Source organism: Falco naumanni, chromosome 4 (genome assembly GCF_017639655.2).
Source record: "Falco naumanni isolate bFalNau1 chromosome 4, bFalNau1.pat, whole genome shotgun sequence".
Lineage (NCBI taxonomy): Eukaryota > Metazoa > Chordata > Aves > Falconiformes > Falconidae > Falco > Falco naumanni.
Window position 1 is genome coordinate 106631623 of NC_054057.1, and position 13285 is coordinate 106644907.

The 13285-nt window shown below is 39.1% G+C and overlaps 1 protein-coding gene across 9 annotated transcripts in view; it reads right to left on the reverse strand.

The window, feature by feature from the left end:
• PBRM1 (polybromo 1) overlaps positions 1 to 13285 on the reverse strand; it is a 69126-nt gene that overhangs the window by 39835 nt on the left and 16006 nt on the right. For all 9 annotated transcript variants that reach the window (XM_040590156.1, XM_040590155.1, XM_040590154.1 and 6 more), the window contains 2 exons: positions 11043 to 11134; positions 6208 to 6424 (listed from right to left, as the gene is read on the reverse strand). In XM_040590156.1, the coding sequence (XP_040446090.1) occupies positions 6208 to 6424; positions 11043 to 11134 (309 nt within the window). The remainder of the gene's footprint in view (positions 1 to 6207; positions 6425 to 11042; positions 11135 to 13285) is intronic.

Genomic DNA, 13285 nt, shown 5'->3' on the forward strand with positions numbered 1-13285 from the left:
GCAGGAAGAATAAAAACTGTAAAAGTTCCTAGTCCTCCAATTAATTTACTAAATTAGAATGACAGAATTGCAAGTTCACATTTTGACTGCTGTTGTGCGAGGTCTGGATTCAGCTTTCTGAAAGAGTAACCTAAAGGACCACATCTTAATTGAAGTACCACTTCTTCAAATTGTTTCTCCCTCCTATCACTCGGTACTAACTCCTCTTTTATTTGGAGTTGTTCTGTACCAAACTTAGAGCTGCCCTGAAAGGTCCAGTATTACACTGGCTAAAAAACTCAACAACAGTGACCACCCTCCTGAGATATTAAAGCCAACAGACAACTCTACTCCCTTATCACCTCTAAGTTCAGAATCTATCAAGTAACACTGTCAGCACAATACTATAAATCAGATTTACTGATAACTAACATAACCTGAGCAATCAAATTCTGTATGTTTAGGTGCCAGTTTTATCAAACTGAGGAAAGGGGGAATTTACCATATCCTTTGAAGCAGAACAAATTGAGAGCAAGCTGCAGGCAGAACAAGCAAGGCAATAGTGTTTCCTAGGTACTATTATATCCTGTCTGAAACAATTTAATTTTTACAAAAAAAAAGAATTCTAAATTGGTGCTGTACAATGTCATGATATGGTAAAAGAAACTGATGACTCTGCATATCAGCAGATCCCAAGCCACCTGTCGCTAACAAATCTGGGATTTGTTTTACCCTTCCAGTCAAGACAGAGGTAGCTCATGCAGACCTCAGAACACCACCATCACATGCTTCGTCTAAAATTAGACCACTCTCCACATAGCCTTGATATCCCACACTAGCTTAATCTGTGTGTATTCACGTAGTGACCTATGCACATTACAATGCAGTCGCCTAACCCTGAAGCACCAAAAAGCAGAACAAACGTATGAAGTTGCCATTAGCCTTAAATATACCATTCTACGTGGACTGATTCTCTGCTCTCTCGTGGCCCTGTAGAAACAAAATCTTTTTAAGTTGATGGAGAAGGCAAGGGCCCTGACAGTAGCTCACAAGTGAAAAAAAGCAGCTTAATTATATCTTAGTCCTTTAAATCTTAACCTAGAGCCAGAAGACAAGAAGAAGAGGAAATGTCTTACAAAAGAAGAATGAGCTGTCATTCAAATTATCTTACCAGGAAATAAAATCCTGCTTCTATCAGCATTTATTTATCCACAACCAAACAATCAAGGTGCAGGCCATCTGATTTGAAGTAAACAACCTACATTCACAGTTGTATTCATGAAAAGATTGACAACAAAAGTAAAAATCCAGACTTAGCCCATATGGTTTGGAAAGCTAGAAAACTTCCAACCACACATATGAAGAATGAAAAAATGCACTGGCACAAAAGTAATCCTGTTCTAGTCTGCAAATAACCTCCTACTTTACCACCCTCTCCAATACACTTGCTGTCAGCAAACAATAGGATGATTAATTAAGAAGGCTATTCACAGAAGTACTTTGAACAGACTTAATTATACCCAAACTCAGCAGAACTCAAGTACCGTGCCTTTTCTGGATTTAGAGTATAAGTTACAGAGTTACTTAGAGTTACAGAGTTACAGCTTCACAATGCATTTTTAAAAAGTCATCTCACCAATCCTGAAAGAATTTTACAAGCATCAGTTTATTCCACAAAACAAGGCTAAAACAAAGAAAACCCACGGCTCAACAGAAAGCCAGTGCCAATATAATACAAACTAAACTTACACGCTAGAAACTAAGAAAGATTTCTGTGTAATGACTGAGTGATCGAATTGTACCTAAAAGCATGAGTACAGCTTGGAAGAATATCCTTTGAAACATAATGACCTTTGCAAAATGAGGGGAAAAAAATAGTTTAAAAAGGTAAGCTACAGTTTCAGAAGGCACTAAGCCCAAACTAACACTGGCATGACAGTAAATTTGGTCAAAATTAGAATACTAATTAAAAAAACATACAGTAAGCTGGCATTGAACTCCCTAAAAGGTCTGCTGGAAACTCGTCAGCCCTTTCAGGTGAAATATCTGAAAGAACTGAAGACAAGCAAGATATTCTCACCATATAATCAAAAGATCCATCTTATTAGACACATACTATGCCTAAAAAAATTCCTAGAAAGAAATTCAAACACAGGGCTAAAACCAGTTCCATGTAACTTCTTTCCTTTCATTCAGAAATTATGTAGTGCTAGTCCTGCCTCCTAAAGGGAAAAAAACCCAGAACAGTAACAAAGAATGCACGTGATCAGGAAAGGCATTTGACAAGTGCCCTATTGAGGGTCATCTTACACAATACATCAGCAAACTTGTTCACTTGGACCTGTGATTTTATACAGGCCTTACATACAATATGCACTGAAAGTACTTGCTAAGGTAGGAAAATTATATAGACAAAAGATTTAAAAAAAATGTACAACATTCAGCAAATATTAAATTATTTTAACTGCAAAAAGGAATGAAAGAAATGCCAAATCTCACATGAAGTGAAAATTTACAAGGTATTCTAAATATTACAGAGACATTTTCTCTGTAGCAAGTATTTTCCCTGTTGGCACATTCATAAATCAAGCAACCTGAAACACAGTGTCATATCATTTTTCCAAAGTCACTGCAACAATAAAATGTTAATGTAAATGTTATTTTTCTTTAACTTTAGAACTTATTTTGTGATGGGCTTAAGCTCTGTTATTAAAAAAGAAAACAACAAGAAAAAAATTCTCTACAAATCATTCAGGCTTTAATCCAGATACCTTGAAGTAATGAGACTGCTAAGTTCCACTCCTTTATTCGTCATATTATTAGAACTGGTTAAATTATGTGGCAAAATAGGCTTGATATATACTGATATTGAATTGATGATCATATTTACTTAAATGTATTTGATTATTCAATATTTATTAGTCAACTCAAATAATTAATATTTGATCCAAAGGCAAAAAGAGCCACGACAAATCTCACAGTTTCAGGAGAACCTCAACACATCCCAGTGCAGTGAACTGTAATGTTTAGGTTCCTGTGTCACAGACCATTCTCCAAAAGAATCCACATTTCTAAGAAAAATGCATTTCAAATCCTCAAATAAGTAGACATCACACAAACCCCCCTGCATTTTACACTAGATCCACGCACTGTTTTACAACTCAACTATAACCCCAGCTTCCTGGAGTGCAAGACACAGAAACGTGCCAATGAAGATACCAGTTTCAGTGCCTGTACACCCACACCACTCTCTCAGATGTGCTTTAGGAGAGAACTGCTGCCTGGCAATTCCCTGGACCACTTCCCTCCTCTGGTGTAGAAAAGCCTGACCCACTTGCCTCAGGGATCATACTAACGCTGTAAAATTTTATAAGGAACACGGTTCTTGTAAGCATGCCAGGATCTAGCACTTATGTAGCAGGTAACTGAGCACATTCTCCCGCATTAGTTCCCAGCTACTCCAGTAATTTATAATTACAGAAAGACTCTTCACCAGCAACGTTAAGCTTGCAAACTAACCTCCACACCACACGCACTTTTAGCACAGCTGAAAGTCACAGCCTTCACATGATCACACCTTTCTTTTTAAAATAGGATGTTCTTGTTCTACAGCTCTGAGTTTTGTCCTGTTTGAGGCAGGAGAGTCTCAGTGTGTGTATGAACACCTAACGGGAGGGAATGAAAAAGTAGCCAGGCTCCTCTAGCTGTGCCTGCTGACAGGGCAAGAGGGGACAAGAACAAACTGAAACACATGAAATTTCATCTGAACACAAGAAAAAAAACCCAAACCTTTTTTTTTTTTTTTTTTTTTTTAATTGTGAGGATGGTCAAACATTGGCACTGGTTGCTCAGGGAAGTTGTGGAGTCTTTGTCTGTGGAGATAATCAGAACCTGGACAACTGGCTCTAGGTGACCCTGCCATAGCCAGGGGTTGGACTGGATAGTGTCCCTTCCAACCTCAGCTATTCTGTGATTCTGTAAAGAGCAAGTCAGGAGGAAAGTCGCAGAAAACTAAAACCATCAGCAGGATTACCTCCCACATCCAGGAACAGCTTGGGATCAGCACTCAGCTGAAAGGACTGAGGTTCATAATGCTCATAAAGTGACTGAGAGGCTGAGATAGGTATAATGTACATCTCATTAGAACAAAACACACCCATACTCTCCCTCCAGAGATAATATATTATTTTGTAAGGGTTTTCCTGTATTTAACACACACAAAACCTACTGAAATCTACGACTAGCTGTAAAATTTGCAACACCCACATATTTCACAGTTCACTCCGGCAGGATAGCCTAGGTAGCCAGACACCAAAGCAACACAGATATGAGACAGGAATGCCAGGCTTTATTCCACCACCTTCAACTTTTCACTAGGACAATTAACTTTTCTGTCCCCATCTGTGAACAGAAGATATGCTTCTTGAATGTACATCTCGAAAAGAACCAAAACCTGCAAAACACAAAAAACTGCACCACCAATAAAAAAAAAAAAACCACAAAAAACCTCCACCCCTAATAAGTGGCAGTTTTGAATACCAGAAGACCCATTTGCAGTATCAATAAAACCATGCTAGCTTCTATTTTCGCTAAAGCACATCATTTAAGTACGCATATGCACAACTTCAAGGCTTTGTAGGTATAGTAAGAAGTGAAGATTATGTAGTAACTTAAAGAACTGCTGAATTTCATAATTTGCTAGAAGTTGCACTATTATAAATACTGTACTCTTAACTTGTGAGCTACAAGACTGACTGTCCCTTTTTATTTTCTAAGCTATCAGGCAATAAGAGAAGTCTTTTTTTTTCTACAGTTCTTCATACATTTGCATGGAATTTCTGTACTGCTCACACAGCCAATGCAACCTGCCTGCACTGTAAGGAGAACAGAAGTGCAGCAGCCTCTCTATGGCAAATTATTTGTCCTACAACTGATATCAAGTATATTTTTAATGGAAAGTCTCTCTCAATTAAATCTGTTTATACATAATTTGTGCTGGTACTCTTTGGTATATTCAGACAAAAAGCTTCCTGATAACTGTCAATAATTTTTCTCAGTTTCACCTTTTCCCCCCCCCGCCCTCCATCAAGTCCATTTTGTGCTTTGTTCAAAACAAGACAAGACACTTTGCTGAGCCAACAGCTCAGTACTAAGACAAGAAAAAATGCTTTAAAGTCACTGATGGATAGATAATCAGTGTGGCAGCTCCATACTTGTTCTCCAGCACATGCAAAACACCCTCTGACAGGTTAAAACAAGAACAAATTAAAAAAAACCAAACCAACAACGAAGCAGCTTTGTTACTTTCTGTTACTTATGATTTAATAAAGACACTACTTACTCAACAACTATCCCAAGTCTAGCAGATCATGTTATGGTACAACTAAAATCTACAGACCTCTGTATTAGAGTGGATTACAAACCCATGAACAGTGTTAGAGTCTAGTCCTCACTCACTAAAGCTGGAGGACCAGAACTCCCACAGTGTGGCTCAGGCAGGGACAGGAGCCCCAGTGGCCACTGGGCAGGGAGGCCAGGGCCACCCAAGGCTACCCAAGGCTAGCCAGTGCCATTAAGGTCTGTTAATGCACTCAGGACCCTGACACATCTTCCTCATATTAGCTTATCTTGGACCACTAGAGAAAAAATATTGCTCATTTCTTTTCACTCAGGTTTTTAATCTGACAACTGCGCTCTGGCAGCTGATGTACCTTTCATGGCTCAGATTTGTAAATGGTGTAGTGCTTACTTCAGTCCAGACTAGCTACATCACGAACCAACACAATTATTCTCCACAGTTACACTGTGACCTAGACAAAAGGAATGTAACGGCAACTATCTTTCTAAAGTTCACATTGCTGAAGACTATTAATTTAAAAAACATGGCAGTAAGAGGTAACCAATCCATCTGGGTCAAGGGAGGAGAATAATGGGGGATTCTGCAGAAACTTTCATCTCTAATGCCCACCTAGCCTTCAGATTTATTGATATGGCAACTCTTCAGGCACGTTACAAATGAAACTCCACGGGAAATAAACCAAACAGCAGCCAGCTATAAAAAATGATTGGAAGACTGATGCAAATTGACTTGAAACAAGAAACAACCAAATGTAGAAGACGGCATACACTCCATTAGGTATTGACAACTTGACCACAAGATAGGATTGAGAAATAAAAAGAAATAGTTGGATAGTTTCCCACCAGATGTAGTTTGCATTGTTTTCTTACCTGATCTGCTGCAATGAAATAGGTGCTTTAATTTGCTGATAATAATCAGGATATTTCTTCTTGGAGGGCAAGTGGAAAAAGGGTTCAGATATGAGCTGGCCCTGATTATTTCGGCAACTTCTAACTGTGTCATAAAGCTGATAAAGAGGATTAGAAGTGTCCATGAATGAAGTAATGCTCTCAGCTTCAGATTCTCCCTCTTCATAACGAGCAGCAGCTGCACAGAGAGAAAAGATAAATGGAAAACTCAGCAGGACAAATCTGAGTCAGTCAGTCTGTCTGTCTGTGTGGTGTGGTGACTTTTCACATGGATAAAGATCTAAACCAGAAAAGGCAGTCCCTCGCTCCAGGGTATTCAGCCACTCTCTGTCAGTCAGATTCGTACCTCAGAAAAGGACATCACAAATATATCTTACAAGCCTCAAGCTGACCAAAAAAAGCACTTTATCTAGGTATTGCAACCTCTCTTATCAGATGAGATCAGTTCTGTCACTGGTAATGCACCCTTGCTACCTACCTACAAATGCTGACAAGTGTTCATATCTGAGACTACATAACAGGCTTATTTAACCACACACTACCTACACAACAGCTGTGTCCTTATTTACCCATCAAACCATACCAGTATTTGCACCAAATACACTTGTATATTAACTACTGCCATTCTGCTACCTGACAAGAGCTCACTACAAGAGTACAAATTGATAAACTATGTCTGGAATTTTCAAAGATGCCTAGCCTGTTAAGCAAAATGGCCAAATTAAAAATGATTTTTTGCATAGATATCAAAACTTCTGTAATCCTTTCAACCATATTAATCACAGCTCAATTCAAAAATTGTGAAGTTTAGCAGAAAAAAACCCGACACTAAAGTCTGAATGTGTGCCTCTCATATGCAGCAAAATGAAGGAGAAATAAATATTTTAGAATTATTATATAAGTAGGATAATCATTTCATAATAAAATACTTAGAAATTTTATAGCAAACTTTTCTATTCACCTACACAAAGCATATATTATGCTTCAGGATTAGGATGAATGAAAGAAACGCTATGAAGAACTAACACTTACTGCAAATAGAATTAGGAGAAACAATACATAAACAAGAATTAAAAAAACACACTGGTAGTGGAAAAACAGGATGGGAAGCAATAAATGGCCCTCCATGCTTCTCAGTGATACAAATGATGTAATTTGTACCTTGCAGACAGGCATAACAACGTCTATGTGCTTTTGCACACACTAGCAAACTAGAGTTAAATTATTCACTCTTTACCCCTCTTATGAGGTAAAGTTTGAAGGAAAGCTTGGCAGATGACACACTGGGTAATTCAGCTGCACAAAAGACAGCTCTCCAACACTCACGCCAAGTTTCCAGCTGGCATTTTCATTATTGCTCAGTGGAGGCTGGCCAAGTTTCAAGCTTTCTATGCAAGTTCAGTAAAGACATATTGAAATGCCAACAAAGCTAGGGGACACTCTGACTGCATAATAACATAGTACTATCATTTTCCCTCTGCAGTCTGACACTGCAGCTCTATGAGACTGTATGATGTGTGGGACCTACCAGACAAGTTAGATGAAAGCTAAACCAAGCAGACCTCAGTAGATGTGCAAACACATAACAGACACTTGTTACTGATTCAGGGAAGACACTCAAAATTATCCCAATTATGTATTTGCATGCCAATCAGCATCACTTATTGCCCTAGCATCTACTACACAGTAGCCAGCAAAGCAGGAGCTGGACAGAGCAACTCAGGCAGAAACAAGATTGGAGGTAGCCCTATGTTTTCCTGTACCTAACATATCAACATGAACATGGAGATAAATGCTAACAGCTAAGAGAACGCTATCAGGTAAAGCAAGTTTCCAAAATAAGATTACGTAGCAAAATACTACTGTCTTTGGTTTTGTTTACTCAAACAGTTCAGTTCCAAGTGCTCCATCAAAATGTAAGAAACAGAATAGAAAAAGCAGAATCATTTGTTTTTATGAAAGAGAAAAAATAAGACACTAGTCAAGAATATCGCTGTTCTCAGACACATGGCAGCCAGCAACAGAGCAGTTCAAGACCCTAAATATGAAACATATGTCCTGTGTATTAAAAGTAGAACACAAGGCGTTCCCTAAAATAAAAACCTAAGTAAATTAAAGAGGCACTAAAAGGGAAGTGTTTACATAACATTGTAATAAAACTATAAATGTTTTCATTATGATGTCTATATTCTTTAAAAGTGATGTGTCAAACATTATATATTCTCACTTATTCAGACAATGATAGCGTTCTAGTATGCAACCTGTTACCTTAAGAACTGAAAGAGAATGTATTATTCAGATCAGAAGACACAAAAGTCCATATTTTGCTATGGAACAAACAATCTAATATAAGACTGTAGATTTTTTTAATGTGCAGTAGCACCAGGTCCCAGATCCCCACCAAGCCCATGCTGGCTGTGCAGAGTAACAGTCAAGTTATTCCCCTTTCATTCAACTGTTACCACAACTACAGCTAGCAGATACAGAAAGAAAAACAAAACCACCCACAGTAAGCCATAACCACAAAATAAACATCATTCAGCAGTCCCCCCAAAAATGTATTTCCTGCTGTCCATTCCATGCGACAGTGACTGTTTCCTAATGAAGGAAGCCATCTAATTTACAACTAGAACTGAGCTTTATTATCAGATATAAATGTATGTATCATATACACATACTCTTACTCAATGATGAGGCAGAAAAGGAGCAGGGAGAGAGGGAAGTATTTCAATGTATATGAAAGAAAATTAGTCTTTACTCAGTAAGTGAATTGCTTTAAATACTGACTCCTTTGTGGTCCCAAAGCACCTAGACAACAATGAATGCTCAAAGTCTAACTGAAGACAACATTAGTAAAACCAAAAGCAGCATCCAGTCTTAGGACATCTCTAAATGAAATAATCATAACTAAAATAGCTTTGTTGACAAAATGAAATATTTCTTTATAAGCAATACATAATGACCATCTATGCCTGCCTTTAGAGACTTACAATGAAGAGCAAGTCAGCTGCAAAAGCTGCTTATGTTCTAGTACATTTGACCTAGAAATCTACAAGCTCCATCACACCATGACCTCCCCTGAAATTGTGAGGATAAACTCCAAGTTCGAAACAAATAGTGTTCATTGATTGTAGCAGCTGCCTAAGCAAAGAAGCTCATACAGATCTAGTTCTCTGCATCAAGAAGAAAGTTCTCTTAATGTTCAGTCATGCAGCCTACTTCTCATTTATTTTAACAAGCATTAGAGGAAGGAAAAAAGATGGGGTACCAGAGCAACTAATAAAAAGACTACTTCGTTTAAATAAAAATCATTTTCATCCAGAGACTGAAAGCATAAGGATGTCCAAGCAGTATGCTGGAAGGACAGAAAATCTTGAGGGTGACAAAGGTTTGCCAAAAAAATTGACATTGCCTCTTAGGTGAAGGCAATAAAGATAGGAGAGCTTCAGCAGCAGCAAGGCAAAAAGCTCAGATGCATATGAAAAGCACCATGAAAATGACAGTGATGTCTATAGTAAAGGTGGCACCTGAAAGTGGTTAAATCACGTCAAGAATTTAAATCACATAAAGACATAAAAAGCTACGTGTTTTTACAGAATTACAATTTGCAAAAACAGCAGCTAATGATCATGCTGAACCAAGCTAATAAATACTCCTCAACTCCCAGAAAGCAGCTGCTCTGCATCAGTAACTGAACTCCGGGCTAACCAGGAATAAAAATGCTTCTGCTTTCAGCAAAATCTAAAACGATCCCAAAAATTCTACAGTATATCCATCCACTGGAAAACAGTGCTCAGTACAATTCAACTACCAAGTGTGAAAGAAATGCCAAAAAGAATATACATTGAAGAGATGCATCCTTTCACATCAATGCAGGAATAGCGTGAACAAAAAAATAAAACAAGGGTAGACGTACAAAAACATTTCAGAAACTGCTCTGAGATGAATGCAAGGAAGTTACTGAGAACGTAACTATCAAGACAGGCTAACTTAAAAGACAACTTACGACAATTTATGACTGATACAGAAATATCTGATATAGTGCATATATTATGGCATATATGTTTACAGTACAATGCTAAAGCATGCTTATTATGAAACTAAGGATGCTGTACAAAGGCATGCCTTTTTCTGTGCTTTTGTTTTAACATAAACTTTCATGCAAGATTTCAGGATTGCTAGTCTAGACCAAGTATTTCTAAATTAAGTTCTAATATTTATCTTTCCTTATACCTCATATAGATTATCTTCACCTTAAAAAATTAAAACCTGACCGGTACTTAGAAGACCCAATGACACAAGAGAGCAAGAGAGAACAAGCCAGTATGAGCAAGATTTCTGTCAGACAACTGCAGCACTGTAAATCTCTTTTACTGCAAGGAGCACCCAATGTCTTCTCCAGTGTCTCATCTTCGGTTTCGTATTAGAAGGAATGAAAATAAGCTAGTTTCCTAAAGCTTGAATAAGTATACTTGGAAACACACACACTGAATTCAAAACGTGCAAGCAGGTTTGGCCTACCCTATCTTACCAGCAGTACATTTACAAACTTGTACTTTGAGGAAACAGGGATTGGATTTAATAGAATAACATGCTGAGTCTGGAAACACTGCAAAATATTTTTAGATACTTTTCAGAAATTTTATTTAATATATGTTTATATTTTTACATATTTAATATATTATATAAATTTGAAATTATATTTTGAAATAATTTTAAAGGAGCTCTACAGTTTTTCTTATTCCAAACATTTTAATTAAAGAAAATATATCGAGAAACTGCATTTCAGTTCCTACCAGCCAAAGCTGCATCCTCATCACTTTCTGATCCATATTGCAACGCCATGGTTATTGCTGACAAACGATCACCTTGGGCTGATCTTTTGTTACTATAGAAGAGAAAAAAAAAATTTGCAAAATTAAGAAAAAAAAGAAAAGGGTTATCATGTTAACCATTAACAGTCACCCAGGGCGTGTAAGTAAACAAGTGAAGCTCCCAACGCTTGCCTACATTATCAGGAACACAGACATGACTATGCAAGAGAAGACCAGAGCCCTTAACAAGAGAAACTGTTAACGAACCATAAGTCCGCCTCTATTTTAAGCGGCAGTCCATCAAACTGAAAAACCAGACACAATTAGAGAGCCAGAGCTCCAGCTAGCTATCTTCTGTCCTATTTTGAATACTTGAGTATTTGAATTATTGGGGCAGAAGTGGGATGATAACAAGTCTCCCTCAATTAGTAACTTTGTTGTTTGATCCTGTTGTATAGGGATTTGTCTACATGAAGAAATTCAGAACACCATAAGCTGTATAGGCTATCCTCTCACACTCCACCATGCCCACCTGAGGCATTTTCAGCACTCCAAAACAGTTTGCTGTTGGGACAGTCCAGTAAACCCAGTTGTCCCTCTCCTCCACACGGCTGGAGGCAGGGCCCCTCTATCTAGTCCTGGTCATAGGATTCACTACTCACTTCCTACAAATACAAATCAGAAGTCCCTTCATCAAGATCAAGAGTAAGATCAGCCCTTCCACTCCATCTGGAGAAATGCCCACCCGAGACTTGGGGCAGCAATTTTCCTGGAGGAACCTCCTTTTGCAATTGTTTTTCCTTGCAACTCACATACCTGTGCCTCTAGGGTTAAGGTAGATTTTCCATTCCACTTCATGTCCTGTCCATTGGTCACACAGGTAAAACCACAGGGTGGCCCATGATGTGTACCCACTATAACCTCTCTTTTGAGCAGAGGAACATTTACTAATAGCTGAGATACTGGTCTGTACATATGGGGAGCAGGATCTACCCTCTTTGGCTGGACCAGTTTCTCCACAGCTGAGGTGAGGGAGGAAGAGAGACGTTCTTCATGTTGCCAGAGTTGGCCAGCCAATTCATCCACCATTTGTCCCTCTCAGTCTTTCCAGGCCATTACTAGCAATGAGTTGGCATACAATGGGGCACTCCATACAAACTTCCGCCACGTGGGTCACATGCACCTGACTTCATCTAGGTCTCTGCGTAACTGTTTGTTGTCCACGTCATCATAAATCACTTCCAGCATGGCTAATTCCCTCAGGTACTGAATACTTCTCTCCATGGTGGTCCACTTGTCTGGGTGACATGTAGCATCTTCCTTGAGGGGATACCTTTCCTTCACGCCTGACAGGAGTCATCTCCAGAGGCAGAGGACTCCTATCCCTTTTCCAATTGCTTTGTTAATGCCCCCTTCCCTAGAAAGTGATCCCAGCTGTTTGATCTCCTTATCCTCAAATTGCAGGCTACTGGCCCCATTATCGCTACATCAGAGCAGTCAAGTGACACTGTGCTCACCTGGATGATGGCTGAAATATTCTCACGTATCTTGCAGCTTACTAAGGGATAGGGACCAGGTGCATACCACCTTGATTAAGAGTTCTTGCTCTTCCTTCTCCCCGGTCAGCAAACACCTCTCTTACTCCTCCTGTTCTCACAATGGCCCTGCTTTGGAGTAGTCTGCCTCATCCGCTTCTTCCTCCTGCTCCCTCTTAGAAGAAGCTCCTTCATCCCTTACTAAATGAGACTATTTCCAGTATTTCTTCTTATGTATAGGGGCGACTGACACTGGTACGGGTTGGTTATTCGGTTCAGCTGCAGTGCCTGTCGCAGGGGTTGGAATAACTGTGGTGCCTGTCACAGAGGCAGTGCCTGTCACAGAGGCTGGAGTAACCGTTGTGCCTGTTGTTTTGTCATTGGATCCAGAGACCTTCTCTTCCCCTTGAGGGTACTGAATAGTGTTAGACAGGGGTCTGCAGGCATGGGCCAGACCCCAGCACATTGCAGTGGTTCGTGCCTCTCTGGAATTACCAGGGTGACAGCATGCTTTTTCCACATATTTTACTGTTTTCTCAGGATTCTGCACTTGTTCAGGGGTGAAATTCCAAAACATTGGAGGTGCCCACCATCCCAGACACTTGCCCATACCCAACACCCTGCCACTCATAACTATCCACCCTCAGGGGAGCTCTGTGGGTGATATTCTTAAATAGTTGTTTAACCCTA